Source organism: Lonchura striata, chromosome 3 (genome assembly GCF_046129695.1).
Source record: "Lonchura striata isolate bLonStr1 chromosome 3, bLonStr1.mat, whole genome shotgun sequence".
NCBI classification, from domain to species: Eukaryota; Metazoa; Chordata; class Aves; order Passeriformes; family Estrildidae; genus Lonchura; species Lonchura striata.
In genome coordinates, this window is record NC_134605.1 from 6,499,625 (window position 1) to 6,524,928 (window position 25,304).

At 46.8% G+C, this 25,304-nt stretch overlaps 1 protein-coding gene across 2 annotated transcripts in view; it reads right to left on the bottom strand.

The window, feature by feature from the left end:
• The window catches only part of LOC110482761 (uncharacterized), a 59,660-nt gene extending 40,349 nt beyond the window's left edge, over positions 1 to 19,311 (bottom strand). For both annotated transcript variants that reach the window (XM_077781859.1, XM_021552235.2), the window contains exons 1-2: positions 18,786 to 19,311; positions 318 to 393 (exon numbers count right to left, since the gene is read on the bottom strand). In XM_077781859.1, the coding sequence (XP_077637985.1) occupies positions 318 to 393; positions 18,786 to 18,854 (145 nt within the window). In that variant the 5' untranslated portion in view covers positions 18,855 to 19,311. The remainder of the gene's footprint in view (positions 1 to 317; positions 394 to 18,785) is intronic.
• Positions 19,312 to 25,304: the final 5,993 nt, after the last annotated feature.

The window sequence follows — 25,304 nt, forward strand, 5'->3', positions numbered from 1 at the left end:
ACAAAGATGACACAAGTGCAAAAGCATGGAACAGAAGATAAATTTTAGTCCCAGCTCTGCTGCTGGCACAATTGTGGACCATATCTGCAGCACTGGGACTTTAACACATGGTTAACAATGTCTATTTCTGGTGATAAAAATGCAACTGCAGCATCTGATAACACCAGCTTCTCCCTGTGAGGTGCCAAATGCTTCAAAAGGCATCTGACTGTGGTGCATTGGGGACTGTGAGGGAGGCACTTGCAAGAGCACAAGTGAAAAGAAAAAACTGACTTCAGCCGTAGTATCCCGGGATCCTTCTATCTTCATCCCTTTACCTCTGTCGATCTGAGCAAGTTCCTGGTTCTCTCCCTCAGAGTCATCGCTGTCCTCATCACTTGGGGGATAGGAGATCTAGGGGACAAGGAGAAAGAAAAGCCTTCATCATGAACACTGAATATTGCCCTGCTGCTGCCCAAGCCACTTCCCCCACCCTCCCCCTCTCATATCCTGGAGGCATCCACCCCACCTAACCACATACACCCGGCCACAGCACCTTCCTGTATACACATCCTCATCTCCAGCCCCAATCTCCCATCATATCCTCTTCAATTCAGCAACACAGAAAACACAGATTTCTGCTGTTTCCACCACGCTGCACTGCCAGCTCTTTCCCAAGTACAATGAACATATCCTGCCTTGCACTTTCCAGGCATGTAGCTGACAACCATCATGGCCTACCACATCCACATCACGTGGATAACTGAATCTCCAAAATCTCCACTGCCGAGATAAAGACACATCCTGTCAACAGCACTTGCAAGGCACCCACAAATGGAAGTGGCACGTTAGCTTTAGCCATCCTGTGTATGTGCCCACACTTCCCCCTTGAAGTTCACACACAATCCACCACAGAGCAAACTCACCTTGCTTTCCTACAGGACAACCCTGAAATATTTAATAGAAATAAAAGAAACATGATTTCAAAGAAACATAGACAAGACTGTTTCGCTGTCCCCTCCAGGAGATAACTTACAGTACCACTGAACACCTTTGATGCTCCAAGATTAACAACAATTCATGTATTTCATCAATATCAAGACAAAAATAACAATTCATGTATTTTGTCAATATCAAGACAAAAACAACGATTCATGTATTTTGCCAATATCAAGACTTTTCAGGAACATTTGCTCTGTGTCAGCCAATGGACTTCAAGGCACTTAATACTCACTCAAAACATGTCTAACACTGAACAAACCTGGAAGCTGCCTCTTGAGAGGATTCAGAGATCTGAAACCAAGCTTTTGTAGGTCAGATAGATCACACTGCTTCTGAGTTTCCTACACAGAGGAAATCCTACTTGCCTTGTTCCTAAAGTGACTTTTGTTCAGCTGCATAGAGCCTACCTGGAAGTTATTAGATCAAACCACTGAGCTACACAGCTTAGTATGTGTCTCTGGCAGCAGCCAAATCCAAATGAGTCAAAGGAAAATGCAATACTTAAAAGAAACCTTTATAAGAAACAGTTCTGGAATAACATGATCATAGCAAGATGAACTTCATTATTCTTTACACCTTTTTATTCAGTATAACAAACATGGCCATCATTCTTAGCTGCCTCAAAATACTTGCTCACAACAGAATCCAGCAGCAATATGTTTCAAAAGGTTGCATAACATGTTTCTATTTTACACGTTTGATGTGCTGTACTCTACTTTTACAAAGAGGCAAGCATGCAGCCATTACACTGATTTGGACCATTTTACCTCCATCACCCTGGGGAGATGTCTTTGCAGTGTTTCAGCCACCCAGAAACATAAAAGAGGAGCTGCATTTACCTAGGTATCTATGAAAGACACACTACTGATGCAGAGAAATATAACAGTTGAGAGATTCTGACTGATACTGAATTTCACAGCTATTAAATCAACACACCTATTTTGTGACAATCTTCCAGGACTGTGTTTGGGGCATTTTGTGCCCCCCAAAAGAATGCTGACACCTTTTTTCTCCCCTCTTTCTTTAAAGTAACCTTTTGCCCTTCTGTATTTACACTGCCCTTTGAGAAATCAAAATATATTTTCCTTCCAGTCCTTAAACTACGTTCTCAACTCTCAAAAGATTAATCAGGCAAGTCAGATTTCAGATTAATCCCTGCTGCAGATATTCCTGAAGTAAACGCAGGACGTTGTTCTTCCTTCTACAACTACAATTTTCTTGTATTTGTTCACACACATGCATCATTTAATAAAGGCAGCTGGCACTGAGGAACACTGCCAAACACAGACTTCTAGTTGTCCCCAGAGCAGGTATAATACCTTGTTTGTACCATGGTAGTTCACAGAGGGGACAGCTGACACTGAGGTGCCATTGTGTAGCTGCTGTACAGACAGACAGAGGTCCTGTCTCCATTATAAAAGCCAAGGCTCCCATTCTAACTCGAGAGGTACTGACCTTAGTCTGTAGCTCATTCCCACATAAAAACCTTTCATTTGGACACGGCAGGGTTTTCAGTGAGGTTCAGCAGCTCTGCGTGGGAAACCCAGCAGCTTCAGTTTCTGTGCAATGTGAATGTCAATACATGGCATGGCACTGCTTCCAAAAAAAAAGCCAATGACATCTAGCACATGGAGGTGAAACAGCTACTGCACAATGTCACTGGCTTGAGATGCTCAAGATAGGAGGTGGATTTGAGTCAATGACTGACATTTGAAGGTCTTTGTGTCTATCAGTCATAGGCTTCCAAAATATTCACTCTTCCCTGTGCAAGTGAAATATTGCCTGCCCTTAGCCTCATATGGGTAACTCTTCTCTACTGGGCTCTCCCCAGTCCCTCAGGCAACCAAACACCAATTCCCTTGTGAACTGCCTTAAACACTTTGCTAGAGACTTCCTTCAGAGCACCTGAAAGAAAAATCTTTCAAACAAGAGACTCTAGCTTTCATGGCCCCCAACAGAAAACCATCATTAATAGTAGGCTAACCATTAATCTTGAAGAGTTAAAACTTTTTACCTGAAACTCCTTGCCACAATACCTCACACAGGCAAAGATTAATGGAAGATCAAAAAATGGATTATCTGTCAGTCTGGATAAAAGACTTTCTAAAAACTAAAGATCGATGGAATCAAAAACTAATGTTCTATCTGTTCTGTCTAGTTGGAGATAAATATTCTCTCCCTTGACTCTTCCCAGGCTTTAACAGTACCCTCTCCTAAACACTCAAAAACATTTCACCAAACACAGCAGTGCTGTGTTCAGGCCTCCAGCTTCCCATATATTAACCACAGATTTACTTTTGTCCAAGGCAGTACAGCCTCATTTTCCTCAGAAATTCAGAACTGTGGTACTGCTGTAGCAGAAAATTTGAAAACTTCATGTCAAAATTGCCACCAGATCATGGCTTCATTCAAGTACATCAAATACAGAACTGCTTACCCTGAAAGACACCTCTTGGCATCACAGCAGTCCAAGCTCTTGCCCAAGCTGGAACAACTAGAAAAAATGTTAGGACTATGCCAAACACACTTTCTGCCTTAACACGCAAAACTGAAAAGAATAGAAAAAAAAAAAAAAATCTTCAATTCACATAGATGTGTGAATGTTTACAAGCTATGTCACAAAAGAAGCCAAAAACCAAAGGACAGGTGGCCATCCACCCTTCAGTATTTCTCCAGTAAATGCATCAGAAAGCAGCCTCCTGTTGATGAGGATCACCCAGTGTTACACCTGGGATCTTCAGCTCTGGCACCTGCCTTGCCCTTGGTCAGGATGAGGACTCCTTCTGTGCCAGACAGAAACAAACTAACTTCCCCATGCATTTCATTTCTCATCCATCTCTCCAAATATAGTTGGTGTAAAATAACCAGATGGTATTTAAGGAAAACTTAAGAGTAAAGCTTACACTTTTGAGGGAGTTTTAACATGAAAGACAAACTAGGAGATACAAGAAAAAAAAACTAGAAACAGAAAAAATGTCTTTCTGATCACACTGCTACTTGCCAACTGAGTAACAAACTGCAGCTGAAATTGCCCAGGTCCTAAAGGGTCACATCACCCTCAAAGTCTAAAGCTCTGAAATACATCATAAAAAAGTCTCATTATGTTAAAGTGGAGTTCTTCTTGGTTTAGCTTCCAGAAGAGAAATTATCGTGCTATCATACAATCAAAAGCAATGACATTAAGAATCATCTGTGAGCTTAGAAAGGATAAGAAATCTCACTTTTAAGGCAGACACAAACTCCCCCACCAGGCTCCACTTAAAGGCTGCATTGTCCTAAAAACCTAAAACACCAACAGCATGGTTTGGTTCAGCATAGGTATGTTCGTGAGGAAGAGATAATACAAAGATACAACTGACCACAGGCAACCCCTTGTTCCCAGCTTGAATGAAGAATGCACACAGGCTGGAGGGCATCATTCCCAATCTCCCTCTGGGAGCAAGGGAAGGAGGGAAGGAGGGAGTTTACCTCCAGGGAGGTGGTTTCCCTGGCAGAGGCCAATACTGCCTGTGCTGTACATCCAAGGCTGTTTGTGACCCAGGCTTGCTCACTTCAGGCCAACCAACCCAGGGAATCTCTGCAACTAAGTGAAGTCCCTTCCAAGAGCCCTGGAAAGAGACTCTGCTAAGTTGGTCTTACACCCCAGTTCCTGTCACAAAACCAGAAAGCAGTGGATGAGCTCAGTAATGACTACTGGTATCTCTGTGATGGGGAACTGTTTTCCATTTCTTCATACTTCAGACAGGAGAAATGAAACCAGTACTCACTCACCTCCCCCCTGCCACACTGCCTACAGAGCAGCTGCTACAGACATGGGCAACCTACAGCACAGGGCCCTGCTGCTGGCTCTTCTTCATTTCCACTGCTTGGCTTTAGTAAAAACATTTTGCTAAATTTCCCTAGTGTTATTTTTCCAGGTCAACAACTGGTACAGTTGCCACGGGACACTGCCTGATCTTGAATGACGGAGGTGCCATCCTGCCAAATACAAGAAACTCTGAATTAGAGAGAGTTGGAAAACAAGGTAGATGAGACACTGAAATGCAGTTTTGAGCCATGGAACATTAGGAAGAAGGAAGGAATGAGTCAAACAGACCTTCAAACTAACATGCAACTCCTTTCCCAAGGTCTCCTTTAATTTTGAGAGATATTCAGTGAATATCAGGGAGAATTTATGCTAGTACAACAGGCTGTCTCTCTCCTCAAGAAAAGTTGCCAAGTTCAGTTCAATCTCCAAACATCCACAGGTGAGATGTGACTGTCCAGGCTATATCTGGGTTTTACAGCTGGGGTCCTTCAACAGCTAAACTCCCAGCAAGAACCGTCCTGGTTTGGAAAAGCTTTTCTACAATATGTTTTCCGTGTTAATATGCTCCTCTTTAATTTTCACAGTAAGTCTGCCTTCAAACTCTATTCACCATTTCCTTGCAAATGGCTACAGCCAAACCCAGGGCTCATAACCCTTGAACGTGATCCTGCTTGACAGAGCAGCTGTTGGGTTAATGAAAGCTGGGATGGGCCAGTGGGACACAGCACTCCCTGAGGCCCTTGTTTTCTAAGCCCTTCCTATGCCAAGTACAGCAAAATTCCTGTTGTAGGATGCCAGCTTCTGCATGGGCCCGGACTGTATTAATTGTCAGTGGTTTCACAGATGAGAGGGAAACAGAGAGTCACTCCAGGTAGCCAAATCTGCAATGCTTTAACAGTACAGTTATTATTCTTGTTCAGTGCTTACCATTCTCATAAACTGCCAAACATGGTCACTGGCAACTCACGATGCAAGTGATGGCAACCATTAATCAAAGAACATGAAAACCAAGCTTCTGTTCTGAGGAGCAATGACTGAGCTGCATTTCCAGAAGCATGGGCTTAAATTGGGTTACCTAAATCTTAAAGGAAGGCACAAGGCTTACAGAGAACAGTGAGGACATCAGTGGTGCATGGGAGTGAGGAGGCACACGCTTGGTTCTCTTACCATTTCAAATCCTCTCCCTCATCCACCTGCACTTTCACAAATACACAGGTGTGTCCTGACCATACTGTCTGCAGCTTCTGGAAAGAATTGGCACCTGTGGACAAATCTGACTAGAAATAAAGTGGAGATACACTACCCTAGTGCTGGGGATCCTCATCTGCAAGCAGAGGAAACCAGACAAGTGCTGACAAGTGCAGTGGGGCTGGCTTCAGCCCTGGAAAAAGGTTGTTGTTTTGACTGGTCAAAACATGGTTCAGGCCAACACAGCTGACTCTCTGCACTCTCTCATCTGCCCCACATCAGTTCTCTTTGCAGCAGTCAGAGCGTACAAACCTCTTTTTCAAGAACTTCCAAGGGCTAAGCTGAGATGATTTTGCAGAGGGAGACTAAAGATAAAAACAACAGAGGGTTTACAAAATAGAAACCAACCAAACAAAAAACCCCAAGAAACCCAGCCAGCCCTGATGCTTCACCATAATCCACAAAAATATATTTACACCACCAGTGAGCCTATGGTGCTTGAAGACTTGGAGTGCACAGGCACCAGAAACTAGATACCCCATGCTCCCCAGTCCCAGGGAAGTGAACACAGCTGATGCCTACAGCTGAGACTCCTACAACTGAGTCACCCTGGGTCTGTCCTCAGAAACTCTGGGCAAATATTGTTACAAGAGTAAAACCAAGATCATGCTTTCAAATTCCACCCAAAATAGAAATAAGTAAACAGACTAGAACAGACTCAGTTCTACCAATGGTATAGGCATCCTTATAGAGGCATGCACTCCTCCTATCAGGCATAACACTTCTGTGCCAGCAAAAGACACAAAAGGAATGCTATCAGTTAAAAAAATAGCCTTTAAAAGGCCCCCTAGGCAAAAAAAAAAAAAATCCAGACTCTGTTCCTTACCACACAAAATACTCAAAATCTGAGAGAACTCCATTAAGTTTATGTATCCTCAAAGCCACTATGAGAACAAGAATCTCTCTGATTAAACATAGCTGCAGTCATGTTTGAAGCCATGGTTTCAATGTTATAAAATTCACTTGTTGAAAATACAGATAAAACAAAGTCACTATAGTCCTCACTTAGCAGGTGGATGGGGTCTGGTAATAAAGGTGTTACCACAGAAATAGAGTCTTTAATCCTTCGATTTCCTTCCTGACTTCCCAGACCGATGTGTTCCAAAGCAAAACCACTTCTGCAGCATGGGAGCCAGGGGAATGGTGCAGCTCCCCGCTGTGATATGTATCACTATTTTGGTAGCAAGACCTTTTACAAAATACTCAAACTATCCTTAGGTTGTAAACTGAAGGGGGCAGTTAAGATTTATAGCTCTTACTACAAGTGACAGAAACCCTACACTCCTCCAATTCCACAGGTGTGCCACTTCCCAGTAAGTGTCCCACCAATGTCCTACACTCCTTCCACACCCAGCTTCTGCTCCATAGGGATACCCAGCCCAGCCTCAGGTGGCTGTCACCTGCATGTGACAGAACCACACTGTGAGTTTCTCAACAGCTCCGTCACTCCACTCATTGCTTTGCTGCTGCAATAAGGAGAGCTATGGCTAATTCCTATACAAATTTCAAGGATTCTCGTGAGGCTGGCATTCACCTGTTAGCTTCCTCATCCTATGAAAGGAGACAACACAGCTCGGATGAGAAGGGAAAGATCCCTTTGCAAAGGAGGTCAGCTCCCCTGGGAGCTCTCAGCTCGGAGCCCTGGCAATAGCCAGGCTCACAGCCGGCAGGAGCAGCGTTATTCACAGTGTGGGCACCACAAAGCACAGCAATCCAGGAAGACAAAAAGGACCCCGAAGGATTAAAGACCTTCTTTACGGGGTCTCATCCACGCTGCACTAAAACACAGTGACTTAGCTCCGCCTGTAATTTACAGCCCATTTGCTGCTAAACCTCAGCTCCAAATAGCCAGATTAAAAGGAACACTATTTATCAGAGGCTTAAAACCCTCTCAGACATAAGAGGAAGACAGTACAATGGACACCTAGAACTGGAGAGGCACCTCTAATAGCTGATCTTATCTGAGTAAATGCATTTACTCGGGGAGGGAGGATGGGAGCTGGCTGCTCACACCAGTGCCAGCCATTCCTGCCTTGGCCAAGGGGATTTAAATACACCCCACCCCAGCAGCCTAGCTCAGTTACTATTTGTGTGATGGGAAAAGGTTTCTTTGCACAGGCCAGCTTCTCAGGCAGTTTGCAGAGTTCCTCAGCATTCCAAGAGTCCCCTCAACCAGGGAAGTACGGCTGACAGCAGCTGGCATAAACAACACATCTGGGAACAGCTTTTCCATTCCCTACTCAAAAGGCGAAGAGGGCAACTGCCTTTGCCCTGGGATATTTCCTTAGCTGAGGAGAAGCTGCTTGTGTTGGGAGACCTCACTCGACACTCACCTCTGCTCAGCCATAAAGAGCTGCATTAACCACATTTGCAAACACAAGGAACAATGCCTTACAGTCAGGCTGGAAAATACATTTGGAGTACACGAGACATTTCAGGCTTCTCCTCCCCTCAAAATCTCACATTAACCCCGCTGAGTGCAAGCAGATGAGAGCTGTTTCATCTCTATGGATTTGCACCAAACATCTTGTGTTTTATCAGAGAGCAAACCAGTAGGTTAATCCTTTCAGACCAGGTCTTTGATCCATCTGGTCAGGCACCTTCAAAGTAAGAGTTAGGAACATGTCGTAGCTTGCAATGTCTCTCACTGCAGCAGATCCTTTCCTGGTAAATATTTTGTGATTCCAAATGGTTCCTAGTTGGGAAAATCTGACAAATGGGTTGTCAGATCATCCCACACATGGAGGGATGACCTAGAAAAGAAGACAGAACTTGAATTTCACCAAGACAGAACTTGAATATTCACTCTCTTCTCCAATATAGGGCACAGAAGGCAAAAAACTAAATTAGTATGAGGTAGGTCCTAAACAAATAACAGGTGATCATTTGGCAGTGTGTAGTTAAGGTGTGAAATACTTTGCCATAGGATGTTCTGGATGTTAAATACCCACACAGATTTGGTGGCGTAAAATGAACAGGTTTAGGCAGCAGAAACTTACTGGGTTACAAATGCAGGAGGATAGGCTACTGGGGGAAACTGTAGCTCTAACATGGGATGGATGCTCTTAAATCCCATTTGTGGAAGCAGGACACAGAGCACCATGCAAATATTTGTAATGTCACAACATAAGGGGGATGCACAGAGCAAAGTGTGCCAGCATTCTTCCAGGTCCAACTCACCCCACCACAGAGAGCCACTGAGACAGTATCCAAGCACCAAATACTAAATTAGTATCCCCTCGTATCAGTTCAGGGGCAAGATGGGAAAAGCTGCATTGCACTGCAGCCCTCTACAAAATACCATTGAGGGGTTTCCCAAAAGTGATTGGCTCCATCCAAGCCAGAACAAAAAGGGTTCTCTGAAAACAAAAAAATCTATACATTGAAGCTGCTGATTTTTCAAGCCTCTAAATTATTTTGGTTTATATGCTTCACACCAAATACCTCTGTTCTTTTCTCTTAATTAGCCTTTGGCCACAGATCTTTATTCCCTTGGAATAATCAACTCATAGGACTAAAAAAAATATATATTAAAAAAAAAAAAAACACACACACAAGAATAGTCTGGCTGCAGACAACTGTCTGGAATAACCACTTGGCTTTGTGTGTAATAACTGGGTGACAGGATATGGAAGGATTATTTTATATTTTTCCAGCTTACATCCAGACACACTCTCAGCAAACTGGAGAACTTAGCTGCCTGTCTGGCACCTTTCCTTAAGATGGGAAATTCCCCATTCAACCAAAGGAAATTTTATTCTCATCTTATGTCCATATAGAGCTTGGCAGATTGTGTTATGCCAAGAAGTAAGGACATCAGTTAAATAAAAACCAGCATGCATCATGGAAACAATGTGACCCCGTTAGGAAGGAGTAAGTTGAGACAGATTGCTGAAAAAATAGGTGTGAAGGGATAGGATCTTTATGCTATCAGCAACTCAAATTGTGGGATCTCCTTGAAATCCTAGCTCAAAACCACATTTGTAGCCCAGACAAATCAATCAATCAGCTATCAGGCAATAGTTTGGTCCCTAGATATATCAGAAACCAAGGCCCACCTACTCTCATCGCAGATATTTATGAATATTGAGATATTTTGGACCTCACAAATACCAGGCATCTAAATTTAGATTTATGAAAGGATGGGAGATGAGGACCATCTACCTTGAAGTCAGGCAACAAACGTCAGGTGAACCTATTTATGAAATGGGAGACATGGCTAATAAAAGCCTCCTCTGGAGATCTAAACTCAAGCATTGGGTTCCTTTACCTCCTCAGAAAGTGTTTCAAGCCCTGAACTCATAGTTCTTCTCATATGGCCTGATTCTGGAGCTAGGATGGGGAGGTGAATCCAGGCAAAGCTGCAGAGGCCTTTTCTCAGGTGTGTTTGCTGGGCACAAGGACCAACCAACCCAGTCATGCTGTTTGAAGAAGGCAACCCACAGCCTGCCATGCCTTAGGGACACCTCCCCGGGTTCCACGGCATCTCCTCACTCACAGCACTCATCCAAAGGGTGTGTGGCAGTGCAGCACAGACGTCCATCTGCTCCCAGCACCACAGCTCAGGCCTTGGCAAGCTGGAGCTCTCTGCAACAGGCTGAGCCTGGATGAGCTGCCTGGAGAAGAGGGCTGAAAACAAAGAAAGAAGGGGCTGTTCCACACCAGCTGCTTTGTAAAGCACTCAGAGAAACTTCTTTGGGCTTTTAGCCCTTGCCACCCTTAGACGACACTCTGCTGTGCTATCACAGAATAACTAGAAAGAACCAGGATTTGGATTACTGCACATGCAGCCATGTGGCAGCGTCGGTGCAAATCTACCAAACAAAATATCTTCTTAGATACAAATCCAACAGGAAGTTTCCATAAGCATCCACAGTATTTCACCCTCCATGAAGCCAAGGATGGTCCAGAGAACTAATCATGTGAGTTCTTCACAAGGATACTCTGTTGTGGCTTTGCAATTCTGCTAGAGCTGCTCCACAGGACAACAGCAAAAGTTCACCTGGCTGAGCACTTGGTGTGCTGCAGCGATTACAAAGGAGATTAACACAACAACAAAAACAAACACAAAAAAACCCCAACAAAACCAAAAAACAACCCAACTACTCATCATGCAAGATCTGCTCCCTCTGCCTCAGCCCGCTCCTGAGATGCCCCAGCCTAAAAATGCCTGTCCTACACGAATTCAGCATGACATAGACTGAGGTACATGTGGATGCCAGGTCTGTGTCCAAACAGACCAGCCCATGGCAGAGAGGAGGTTATAATGGGCACAAAAAGCAAGAACATAGCAAGAGAGAGAAGAAACACCTAGAGACAACCCTGAGCTGTCCATCCCCAAGGAGTGACCATGCTGATCCAGAAGAAACCTTATTTGAGCTGTGCTTCACCTGCTTGCTGCATCCCCACAGCCCGGGCATGGAGACAGCTCTGCACAGGTCACACTGGGCCAGATGTCCTTTACATTGCCTTTCAGGCCTGGGTCACAGCAGAGTTCGCTGCACAGGGAGTGCTTTCAGTGCAGATAAAGGTCACAACTAATTGGCTTTTCTCTAAATCCTCCTGGGTGTTCCTGCTGAGTACTTGTGGGTGGCGCTGGTGCCTGCTCACAAGCAGCTCAGCTGGCTGGCTGCTGGTCACCGGTGGCAGGGGACAAACAGGCCACATCCCAGGGCAGAACACAGCCCAGCACACACATACCTGGGATGCTGGTTGCTAGGAAGAGCCGGATCACCCGGCAACCTGAATCCCACTCAACAGGAGAACAGGGGCTACAGATAAAGGCACGGGGGTGGGAGGGGTTGGCGCTGCCTACAATGTGTGTGGGAGTGTTATTTCCCACTGAAAAGGGAATACAGCCCTTGGTTCTCATTCTGAGGAATCCCAACAACACTGCTGTGACCCCAGGCATGCTCCAGGAACAGCCAGGGAAGCTGGCCAGGCTGACACATTACAGCAGAGTGGTACCCTGCCCACCCACCACTCCACAGAACTCTCCTAAGCAGATGCAAACCTTGCTTTTTACTATTAAAAAAAAATGTTGAACCCATTTTTTTGTGAAAGCGCATAATTAAAATAAATAACAATCTGGTTTTGCTTTTTATTTTCCCCTCAAATATGAGCTCTTTTTGTGCTCAAGAAGACATTTAGCATCCCAAAAAGTGCAACAAATTTGGAACTTGTAGGACAATGCATGACAGCAGGAAATTAAGAACTGCACTATCCAGCAAAGAAAAATAATTCATTTTCACTGAAGTCCCCAAGCTAAATACATAGCACTGACTTTTCAGAATTTAGTTTTCCAATCAAATAAAAAACAAGAACTGGGAAATACAAGGAAAAGTAATGAGATTTCTTTGTGCCTTTGGGAGGTGGAGACTTTTTTTTTTACATCCACAGTTTCCTATCAGTCATAAAGACCAGCTGAGAGAGTATCTCAACAAACTACCTCAGTGTCAATGAATGCCCCATCATGCTGTATATGCAGTATCTGCAATTTGTCTGAAGTATCACTCTTTGGAATTAAGTCATTACAGGAGATTATCAGTGCTGAATGCCTGCACAGAAAAGATGACAACCCTTAAAGATTCAGATCTTCAATGCCAAGTAGAAAAAATTGCAAACCTATTATTTTACAATGCCTCAGGCAGAAGTCTCAAAAACCTAAGGCTTAAAGTGGCTAGGATTGCCTATTCTACTCTTTGCCATAGCTAAGTATCTATCACAGCCTTTCTAACCCACTAAACACACATATTTTCAGTCCAAATTATCACAAGCCTAACTTCAGGCATATTCATAGGTACTCCAAAAGTCAAAATTGTACTTACACACTTAAAGGATTCATGCATTCGTGTCTTTCCTGCAATTAAACAAACCAGAAGCATCTAATGCAGCCAGCTGGCATAACAAGAAGAAAAGCAAAGTTTCAATGTAAAACAGAGTCCTCCAGCTCTAGAGGAATGAACCTGTTTGGTGGCATCTGCTGAAAAACCCACAGAGAAAACCTGCATACAGCACAGCAGACAAAGCTAGATTTTCCCTGTGCCAAGCTGAAGACCTGTGACACACGACAACAACAGGTCCAAAGGAAGGCAAAAATCAGTCTGTCTCATTTATAGTAAGCCTGAGCACTTATGCAGATCTTTAAAAGCATACCCACTGTGCATCAACAATAATGCTATTTCACTCTTTTTTTTTAGCCTAAGGAGGAAAAAAATAATGCTCCCAGCTCCACAGAGTAACAAGCTACTACAGGGACACTGACTACAGGAGAACTGACACAGTGGCTTTGTTAGCACCTAGCACACAATTCCCTTTAAGCAAGTATAAGGCTAAAGTTATGTAGAAGAGAAATGCAGGTCTCTGTCACCAGAACACTCACGTTTGACTTTGTATCATTGATCAACATTAAGGAAGCAACAAACATGTCTGTATTATCTCTGCTCAAGACCAAAGTGAATATGCCAAGTACATAAGTAATTTAACAACTTTTGTGGATTAGAACATCAGTTGTATCACCTCCAAAATTGTTTGTGTCAACAGCAAGTTGGAATTAAATTGCCACCTTTAAAGTGCTCAGTCTTCTTTAGCTGCATGTTCCAGCCAGTTAATTTTTTAACACACCACAATCCAACTGTTTCATTTTGATAACACCTAGGGCCACTAATTAAGGGCTTAGTTTGACTGGCAATGCACAGACTTGTTCCAGCCAGATGCTCCCCGCACAAAGGAGTTTGCTTGCAAGCAAAGCTCAGAAAACAGACACCCACACTTGAGCCACTACATAAATAGCAAGGCCCCCAAGTGTTAAAGAGAAACTTGGAAGAAACACATTTTGTGAGAAACCCCAACTCCAAACTGTGGGGATGAATAAGACATTTTATTTGCAGAAAGCTCACACAGCTGGTTAGAGAACACTTCTAAGGGCTCAATGTCAGTACTCCATACACAAACCCACATGCAAGTCCAAGACATGCATTTTAAAAGCTCCTTGATCAGCCTGACTTAATAGTTCAGGAAGGGCTTCTCAGGGCTACAAGGTCTAAAACTAGGAAAGCAAATAATAAAAAAACTATACTAGACTGTTATACTGGACAACTAACTTACAGGCCCCTCTCACTTTCCTGGTTTTGAAGCATTTCACTACCATATGGGACACTCCCCTGATCTCACTTTTTTTTTCCTCCTGTCTCAACTGCTCTTGAACAGACCCAGCTGCCAGCCATATATATATATATATATATATATATATATATATATATATATATATAAAGTCAGATCCACTTTTGCCCCAAAAGCAACCAAAAATGTTCTGGAATCTGCCTAATCTCTAGCCAGTAACACCAGACCACTGAAGCAAGAGGTAGAGCAAAGACTGAGGCACCAGGCATTGCCCTCTCCTTTTTTTTGGATTTAGCCACAGAAGCTGAAGGCTGAAGAGCTGAAGCTCTTAAGCTAACAGGCTGTGCTATGAGCACAGGAGAGGACATGCTGCCCTGCTACAGGGGCACAAGTATCCAATGGAAAGACACTTCAGAAAATTTGATATCCACAAGCCACAGGATCTGATAAGATGCTTGCATAAAAGTAGAGAAAGCTGGCAAATACCATGGCTAGGCCATTCATGATCATCTTTGGAAGGTCGTGGCAATCAAGAGAGGTGCCTAAGAACTGGAAAAAAGCAAATGTATCCCAGTCTTCAAAAAAGGCAAGAATTGTGAGTTGGGGAACTATCAGCCAGTCTGCCTCACCTCAATCCCTAGAAATGTGATGGAATGCCTCATTCTGGAAACCATGTCTATCCACATGGATGACAAGGAGGAGTCCTCATGAATTTACCAATGTCGTGCCCAACACACCCAATTGCCTTCTAAAATGAAACTGCCTGGCTGGATAAAGGGAGAGCAGTGGATATTGTCTACATTGACTTCAGCAAGACTTTCAACACTGTCCCTCACAACATCCTCACAGGCAAACTCAGGAACTCTGGACTGGATGGGTGGCCAGTGAGGTGGATTAAGAACTGGCTGACAGTCATAATCAGTGGCACAGTCTGGCTGAAGGCCTGTAAGTTCAATACTGGGCCCAATATTGTTTACCTCATTCATCAATGACTTGGATGAAGGGGCAGACGCCTCCTCATCAAGTTCACTGATGTCACAAATTTGGGAGCAGTGGATGATACCCCAGAGGGCTGTGCAGCCCTTAAGAAGGACATGCTGGAGAGATGGGCACACAGGAACCTTCTGAAATTCAACAAAGTGCAGAGTCCTGCACCTGGGGAAGAATAATCCCATAGACCAGCACAGGCCCAGGTGCTGGAAAGCAGCTCAGTGGAGAAGAACCAGGGGATCCTGGTGGACAACAAGCCATCCATGAACCAACACCATGTCCTGTGGCCAAGGAGGCCAATGGTATCCTGGAGTGTATTAGGAAGAGCACTTCCAGCAGGTCAAGGGAGGTTATCCTGCCCCTCCACTCAGCCCTGGTGAGGCCAAATCTGGAGTGCTGTGTCCAGTTCTGGGCTCCTCAGTACAAGGAGCTCCTGAGTGGGTCCACTGGAAGGTAGCAAAGATGATTAAGGGATTGGAACATCTCTCTTACCACAAAAGGCTGAGGGAGCTGGGCCTGATCAGTTTCAAACAGAGGCAACAGAATCTCATTAATGTATAATAAATACATAATAATGTATAAATAAATACCTAAAGAGGGGGTGTCAAGAAGATGGAACCAGGCTCTTCTCAGTTGTGCTGAGCAATAGGACAAGGGGCAACAGGCAGGAAAAGACAGATGCATAAGAAGTTCCACCTGAACACGAGAAAGAACTTTTTTACTGTGTAGGTGACCAAGCCCAGAGAGGTTGTGGAGTCTCCCTCACTGGAGATATTCAAGAACTGTCTGGACACAATCCTGTGCCATGTGCTCTACCATGACCCTGCTTGAGCAGGGAACCTGGAACAGATGATCCACTGTGATCCCTGCCAATCATACCCACTCTGGGATTTGGTGAAGCAAGGTCAGCTGTATTCCAAGACAAGGCACTCAAATTTGAGCCCTAACTATCACACTTGACAGCCCAACCACCCTTATCAGCAACTGCTGGTTGTGCAGGCTAACCCAACATCAGGTGAAGTGTCAGCCAGTCCCTCCCTTCCCACCATGGTGACTTCTGGTGAAAGGGAAATGGAGGGACACTTCCTGAGACACATCAGCACATCTCTTGAGTCAAAGTCCTCTGAGCAGCCCTAGTTGCCAGCTGCCTAAAGGCCAGCTTTAGAATGGAAAAAGAGAAGTCCATTACATCAACACCCAAAGATCACATACTTTGTGGTTTCACTTACAGAAGGCCATGGCATCCTCTCAGCTTCTCCAAGCAGGCAAAAACTAGGAGGACCTATCACAGCCACACTAAACCAATTTGGGACACGTCATACAAAAATAAAACCTTTCCAGTGGGCAGAAATTTCATCCTGAAAAAAATCCTAAAGCTTGGATGCCAATCCAAGATTGGTCACATCTTCCACACTTGTAAAAATGAGTTGACAATTTACCCAAGGACAGTCTCCTGGGACTTTGGCTAATTTCAGTACAGTTGTAATCTAGAAGCACAACAGCAGCTTGCTTTTCCTTCAATTTGGGAACTTCCCAAGAAAGTCATAAAAATGCTAAAGTGAGCAGGCAATGAAGGAGATGAGCAGCTAAGCATACTGTTACTAAAGCTCAGGAAGCACTTGGTTTGGGTGATAAATGTAGATCAGTTCTTACTCTAACCAAACCTGATGCTCATTCTCCACTTACAGGGCTACTTATCTCTACAGACCTGATTCTGTGCTCTCATCGAAATGTTCACTAAGTTTCAATGACACTGGACTTCTCAAATAATGCATTTACCATACAAGCCAGAATACATACAGACCTGCATAGACACAGACCAAGGCCAAGAAGGCTGAAGCCTGGTCAGTGCCCAGCAGCCCCACATCATGAGGGCAGTAGAGCAAAATGGTAGAGGACACTTGGCCTTGACACAGGGTCCATGCACAGCACAGCAACCAGAAGCTTCCACACTGCTCACCCCCCGTGACACCTATCCAGGGTCCATACCTGCAAGGAGCTCTGCTCCAACACCTAAGACAGAGCACTGCACACTCCATTAAGCAATTTGTATGCTGCTGCAAGGCTCAACCAAGACCAGGCAGCTGCACACGGTCCCCAAAGGCCTACAAAACAGATTTAAACCCAGAGTTTGCAGGTCTGGCTTTCTGCCCATACACATGTGTACCAGTCATTGTAGCACTCCCCACTGCAGGCTGCAAAGACAGCTCTGATGGGCTATGCAATAGCCTTGCAAGCATGGCACAGTGCAACTTAACTGTCTCCACTGAGCTTGCAAAAATGCAGACCACCTGTCTGCAGCACAAAACCTTGGCACTAACATGAACAAAATGGCTGCAGATGCCCACTCATGCACATTTTCCTGCATGCCTCCAAGCATCCTGAAGGCTGTATCTACCCTCTGAGAGTTCCTTCCAAAGATTCTCACAGTTTCATAACCTGAGGCAAGAGACAAACAATAAAGCTAAAGGAGGAGATTGCAGCCGTAAGGCCCAGAAACACAGTGTTAAAAAAACCCTCACTGCCTCTGCAGATACTCTGCACCGAATCAATCCACTACAACCTAAAGCATTGCCCTTATGTTACTTCCAAAAATAAAATCTAACCCTGCCTCCCCCCTGAGAGCCACAGAATGTGCAATCCCCAGAGGAAGAAGTACAGCAAACTTTGTTAGAAACACTGCTGATGTTTCATCAAAGTTGCCATCAGCCTCTCCAGAGTGACTGCGCAGAAGTGCAGCCACACGGCAATGAGCCTCTGTGTAACACATACAAAAGACTCCACTAGAGTCGGGTATACGGATCCCCAGCCCCCAACTCGGGCAACGAGAGCTGCTACTTTTCCCAGATCCCTTCTTTTATTTGGGGCCAGGTGCTACACTTCCCACAGTACTGGTGCCAATCCAGAGTAACTCTTCTGATTTCAGGGGATATCCCTTGGTTCACAATAATTTTGCCAAATCAGGATCCGGTATTTTTTTCTCATTCATCATGGCTCCATTTTTTATCCCACGGTATATGGCTGAAAAACTCCTCTTTATATTTGGCAGGAAGGGCTTAGACAGTTCTTACCCTGAATCTGTGGTCTTTGGTTTTATTTTAAACATTAAAAATGGATGTATGAAGAATCTGGAAAGCTGTGGGTCAATGCAACAATCCAGCCTGCAAACTTCAGCTCAGACTCTGGCCTTCAGGACCAGAAAAGAGAGAAATGCAAATAACGAGCTGAAAGGCATTTTAGGTAAATCATGTTTGTACAGTACCTAGCACAGTGGGGTTCTAGCCTGGAAAGGGCTGAGAGTCTGCAGATTGCCCACGTACAAAGGTATCTAGGCAAATGCCTACACAGTTAAATGTGAATCCCATCAAAAGGAAAACATTCCGAGGAACAGACAGATACAGAAAGGTGTATGAAGACCAGATGTATGATCTGAATTGTGCAGGGTAATTCTGAGTGCAAAGGAACGGGACTTTAAGTAACAGGAATACAGCCTAGGCCAGTTCCTCCTGAGTACACTGGCTGAGAGGAAACTGACCCAGCATAATAAACACTGCAAGTTTCCAGCTCCTCAAAAGGCCCTCTTAGTAGTTACCTGAAGGGGACAAAAACCAACCGAGGCAAAACCGGCTTTCCTTACCTTTAGCTGGAAAGGTTGGATTTCGTTCAAACTCTGGTTCCTGAGCTTTTTGGTGAGGATCTTCAGCATGGTACAAATCCGAGGAGCCAAGAAAGGGTTAAGCACACACACACGCACGCATCTGCATCTGCCGCGCCGCTGCCGCTACGCCCGGCGGAGCCGCGCGGAGCTCGCATCCAGCAGCGCCCCAGGTAGGGCACGGCTCCGCACGGGCTGCGCCCCCGGCCCCTCCGCACCGCACCCCGACCTGCCGCCCTCCGCGCCGGGGCGCAAAGGGAGCCCCTCTCCAAAGCCTCCAGAAAAGGAAAAAACAAACTGAACACCAAACTTCCTCTGCCTTCCACCCCCTCCTCAGTTACGCTTCAGCGAGGAGGGAGGTACCAGCTGGCAGCGTGCGGCAGGGGACGAGAGACGCGGGGCGCGGAGCTCGCTGCCGGAGGGCAGAGCTCGCTGGGCCCCGCTCATGGCAGCGCTCCCGCCCGCCAGCCCCGGGCGGGCATCGGGCACCGCGCCCCGCGGCCGCCACCGCGGCTCCCTCCGGCACCGCCGCCGCGGCAAACTCGCACCGAGCGGCGGCCGCGGCGCACGTTGGCCCGGCGGGGCGGGACGGGGCGGGACGGGGCGGGGACTCCGCTTAAAGGGTCACCGGCCCTTCCCCACCGCCGCCGGTCCTTGCGGCCCCGAGCTGGGCGGGCTCTGCGCGGGATGCGGGGCGCCGGGAGCCGCCCCCCGCTCGGGATGCGGGGCGCCGGGAGCCGCCCCCCGCGCGGGATGCGGGGCGCCGGGAGCCGCCCCCCGTGTGGGATGCGGGGCGCCGGGAGCCGCCCCCGTGCGGGATGCGGGGCGCCGGGAGCTGCCCCCCGTGCGGGATGCGGGGCGCCGGGAGCCGCCCCCGTGCGGGATGCGGGGCGCCGGGAGCCGCCCCCGTGCGGGATGCGGGGCGCCGGGAGCCGCCCCCCTGCTCGGGATGCGGGGTGCCGGGAGCCGCCCCCCGTGCGGGATGCGGGGCGCCGGGAGCCGCTCCTGTGCGGGATGCGGGGCGCCGGGAGCCGCTCCTGCGCTGCCGCATCCTGGCTCGCAGCCCGCTCTGTCCAGGGATCCCAAAACTGGGTGCCGTGACCTGTCTGTGCTGGCTCCGATGCAGAGCCTCCGTAGGGAGGGTTTGTGGGTGCTGCGTCCAGCCCCTTGAGCCACCCCGGGAGGTTGCACGGGGCCTGCAGCAGCAGGGAAGCTCGCCGCAGCCTTTCCCCACAGAAAGGTGGGGGAAGCTCTCCAGCTCCTGCTGCACCATCTATCCTCGGGCACGAGCAAGGTGCCCCATTTCCATGGCCAGTCCCCCAGCACCTCCCTGGCAAAATAGTCAGGAAAGTTATCAGGGACTGACTGATAGGCTCCCAGCCACCCTGAACCCACAGGAAGCCAGAGACACGTTTGCCAGTAGTAACAACAAAGGGCTTTCACCCACTGCCAGCTCCATGCCAGTGATGAACTCCCCGTGTCTAGGGGAAAGGTCCCTTTTGCCCATTTCCAGTCCCTGGGGGCCAGCAGAGCCTTTTGTCCCAACCTTCCTCCTGGGACAAGCTAGGAAGCATTGCAGAGGTCTCTGCTTGTGTACAAATTCCAGAGGAGCACAGGCTGGTTAACTATGGTTCCCAGTTCTCAGCCAGCAGGCCTCTAACGAGATAAGAGCACTCCTAAAGTGCTGACTGTGGAAAAGAGAGAGCACATCTTTGCTGCAGGGGAAAGGGCCTTGGTTCAGCTCCACTTAGCAAAGTATTTTCTCTTGAAGGAGTACAACAAGTACACATTCTGAGCCAGAAAGCAAAATTTTTGCTTTTCAGATAGTGCCTTCTTAGAAGATGTCTGCAGTGGAAACTGTCTCAGCTGTTAAACCATATTTATTCTGTGCATTCTGCATTCACACCATGGACTTGTTTTCACCTGTTTTTCCCTGAGTTCACACCAAATTGACATCACAATCCAACCTTATAACTCTAAGCCACTACATATTGCTATAGGTACTTCTGCTTTTCTTATTGCATGGCTTAAAAAAAACAGGGAATAGTGCACACGAGCAGATTGCCAGTCTGGCATCCTGCATCCAACAGGAGGCTGTAAAATGCTGACTGAAACCAGAAATCCTCCATAGACCTATGCAATAATATATTTAATGCTAGATAATAATTATTCCTGGGATCTAACTAACAACCAATGTATATTCTGAAGTCCAACAACTGAGACTCTTATAATTTTTCCTTTTTTTTTTTCCATATAAAGGGAAATTACCCAAGCCTGTATTCATTCCTTATTTCAGCTCTGGAGACACTGGCTGTCCTTGCAATGGTCTGTAAGATATAACCCATAAACCACAGTCAGCTTAAACTACTGTGTGTGATTGCTTTCCCATTCAGAGCTCAAGCAGTGGAGCAGGCACATGCCAGGTCCTAGTTGTTTGTTTCAGAACAGATGAAGCTGAAAAAGCTCCCTGAAACAGAGAAGAACAGAACCTGCCATCCCAGCTGTAGCACATCACAGGCTCTACCTGAGCTCACCCCACTACACCTCAGGACAGCAGTGGGGTTCACCCAGGTGAAGGGTTTGTGCTAGGCCTCCTAACCTGCTGCAGGTCCAGCCCTTCTCAGGGCAAGCAGCAAAAACAAGTGGTGATGAAGCTTTTTTGGGGTACTTGCAATTTGAGAGAAACTAATTCTACAAATCCTGCTTCTGCAACCTTTCCCTAGACATGTTTCAGCAAATACCTGCAGAGCAGCTGTTTCTTCATTGCTTTGTATTTCATATGATCAGAATCATCAATCCACGGCATCCAGCATCTCCTCTGAACGAGGCACTGCTGCAACCAGTGACAAGCAATTTAGCAGACCCCCAGAGGAAAAGAAACCCTCACAGAAAGCAGAGCTAGAACATACTGCTGCAACCCTTGTCTTAGGTGATCTGTGCCCTGAGGATGAGGTTCAATGTGCTGAATGGGTTCCCAGTAGATGACAAGTCACACTGCTGCATCACATAGTGGAAAGAAAGCTTCCTGAGAGGGCTGGAGGCATTGCTCCTCCACATACAGGTTGCAGGGCACTACTGAGTAACTTCTATCTGAGGATAGCAAAATGTTTTCCAAGGGTAAGTCATAGTATTACTCCCAAAGAAAAACCTGAGTCAGAAAAGGTTACTTGACTTTCTGAAGGTCACTGAGAAAAGCTGTGGAAGATCCAAGAATAGAAGTGGTGCCTCCTTGCCCCCAGCCGTATGTGCCCAGCCTGTAATCTAGCCTGTTACTAGATGACACTGCTGGAGCTATACAAAATTCAGTGGTTTCTGTTCCCAAGCCTCTCATGTGATCACTCCCCTCTGTTTTTGGTTCCCGCGGGTTTCTCACCCCTGGAGTTTTGATCTGCCTACTGGGTTCAAACCAAATCTCAAGCCTAGTCCAAGTTTCCTCTGGTCACACGATAAAATCATGAAAAATGCATCACACAACATTCAGGGTAAACCCACATGACTGCTCCAGCATTTCCTGAAGAGTTCTTTAAGTTCCTCATGGCCAGACCAGGAGCAGAAAGGAGGCAAGTGGCAAGTTTTCCCTGCAAGAGCACATGGCACTGAGGTGACAGGGAGAGGGCAGGGCACTGTGAGGATACTGGTTCACTTCCACATGTTCCTGCCTACTGCTGCCATGGGGAAGAGATTGCTGGATGTCTGCTGTGCCATCCTACTTTCCCTTGGAGACATTCCTCTGTGGGAATCCAAACAGTGCAATGGCGAGACGGGCAGTAGGGGTGAGGACAATGCAGTGAGGATTTGTTTAATGCACAGATGCCCTCTGGGCTGTGTTTCCTGTTGTGCTCAGAGGACAAGCCAATGCCTTCTGCAGTTCATCCTGCCCAAGGTGTATCACTGACACTGCCAGGTGCAAGAACAGGAATGTGTGTGGGTGCAGCAAGCCTCATTAGGCAGGCCTGGCCAAGCCTTCTCAAAAGGAAAGAGATGCTTTTTCCGCCCTTTGAGGTCGCATGGGGATTTGCTTGCCCCTAGTTACACAGTGAACCGCTTTTTGGTGCCTTTTTCCACACACCGTGCCGTGATGTGCTCCCGCTGCATCTGGGATGTTCAGACCTGCGTACACTGTCTGAGCATCCCGGGGTTGGAGGGAAAAAACAACCAGGGAAGAGGTTCAAGTGCCATCTGTTGGGAATCTCCCCTCATTACACCGAGGGAGACAGGGCTGAGCTGGAAAAACCCCATCCACCCCTGCCTGCTTATGACCCTAACTGGGTAATGTCCAAGACAGACACTGGAGGTACTGCCAGTGGCAGGCAGAGAAGGAGCATCTACCAAGGAAAATGCTAAAAGAGAATAGGAGGGCAGGAGCAGAACGAAAGTTAAGCCTGGAGCTTGCCTGAAGGAAGATGTGGACCCAAAGCCAGGCACATCTTGAATGGTGCTCCAGAGCAGGGCCATCCACCAACAGATTCAATCACAGTCCAATGTATGTAGATAAAAGCAGAAGAGAAGGACAATCCACTAAAAAAGAATTAGAACTGTTCCCAGTAAAGTATGACTGACAAAACAGACCAAGGGCACCAAGCTTTGTCCCTAAGCCAACCACCAGTAACTTCTAGCAGGAACCACAGAGCATTCCTCCTCCCAGAGTGTGAACTGCTGAGCCTGTGGGCTCCTCCAGAAGGGCTCATCTCTGGCTCAGCCTGTGTGTGATGTCTGTCCTAACACAGCCCCAACTAAGCTGAGTCCCCAGCACACAAACCACACACACCCCATGGCCCAGCTGCAGGGCTGAAGCACACTCAAGGGCTCTCCAAGCTCTGACTGTGTGCTCTTTATACCAGGAGGATGGGACAGGCATTGGGAAACACATCCCACACATGAAGGAGCCCTTCACTAAAGCTATAAGCAACCAAAGGTGAGAATTGCCCACCATTATCCTAAAGCTACAAACCATCCCAGAACTGAGCCAGCTGCTGTCATGCAAACTGGACATTCAGGGAGAATCAAGAAGGGCTGGTTAAAGGTGGCTGAGGGTAACAGTTATCTGTTCTCTTTTACATACCTATCCTTTGGACTCATTGGAGTAATTAAGTACCTAGGATACATGTTTTGGCACACACAGGTTTTGACTGCCATAAAAGAGGAAAACAAGGAAAAAGGAAATTGAAGAGATGCTTCTTGATAGAGAACCAGTGACTGTTCCAGCATAGGTCACATGGCATACATAAGAAGAAGAGACAATCCTATCAACAGCACTGCTGGGCAGCCCCATCTCTCTTATAATTCCCTTGCTGCTCATTCTCTCCCTGAAAATTGCTTGGGGCAATTGGAAAGTCAGCATGTGGCTGATAGAAGAGAAGCTGAGAGAGCAGCACTGCGTTCCCCTGTGGTACTGCACACATGCATTCCTCTGCAAGAGGGGCCCTGACACCTGCTGGGTACCAGGCTGCTGGGACAGCACTCACAGTTCAGCTCAGCCAGCCAGAAGCTCCAGGGTAGCAGGGCAGCCTGGCTCCTCAGAAACACAAGCAAAGGCAAGCAATGATTTCTGCTTTGGATAGCTTCTTTCTAACCCCTGGAGAAGAGGAATTGTCTCACCTGACCTTCTTTCAAGAATCACTGCAACTCACTCACGTCTCTTCAAATCCCTTCTCAGTAACAGTCCTCAGCTGGGCTCACACAGTGGTTCTGAGCCTGCCATGTAGTCAGAAGCAGCCAGTCCAAAGATGAAAGAAACACCCCCACAGAAAGAGCTTACCAGCCCACCAGCTGCCTCAGACTGAAGGTCTTTAGGTCAAAGGCAAGAAACCTAAAACTATAATGCTTAAAAGGGCAGCAACAGAGAAAAAGGTCCTGGGGTCCTGCAAAAATGAGAAACTTCTAAAGCAAAAGTGCCAAGAAATGAGCATACACAGTCTCTGAACAGGAAGGTGGAATATATTATTGTGGTTCCTGGTCTGATGGGGGAAAATTCTTTTCTGGAACTTCCTGGCTGCCCAGACAGCCTCTGGGCTTATCCCAAGTGTATAACTAAAGCATAGCTTTCAACATCAAAGAGGCTTCCCAGTTCCTCTAGTTTGGCACCCCATCTAGATATGTATTTGTGAGCAGGTTCAGTGCTTCTAAGGGAAATAAAAAAAAGAGCCAGGTTAGTATCACCAGGGAGAGAAATTCTAGGAAGAATTTTCAGGAGGTGCAAGTTTGAACTTGATGCCTTAATGTGGGCACAGTGCACACATGAGGAGAGCAACAGCCAGGCTCCTGGCCACAGCAGTGAGCCTGGCCAGAGCTCTCAGACTGCCATCAGGTGAGCAGAAAAGCCCAGCCAGCACTGGTGATGTTTCACAGAACTGCTAGGACTCCCATCTGCTCCCTGCAGGGCAGGGAAGACAGTTTTGGGTCTGCTGAAGTCAGTGTGAACGTGTGCAGCGTGGCAGGGAAGGCTGGGAGAGGAGCAGGAGCACCGCCTGAGGCCTCTGCAGGAGTGGCAGCACAGCAGAA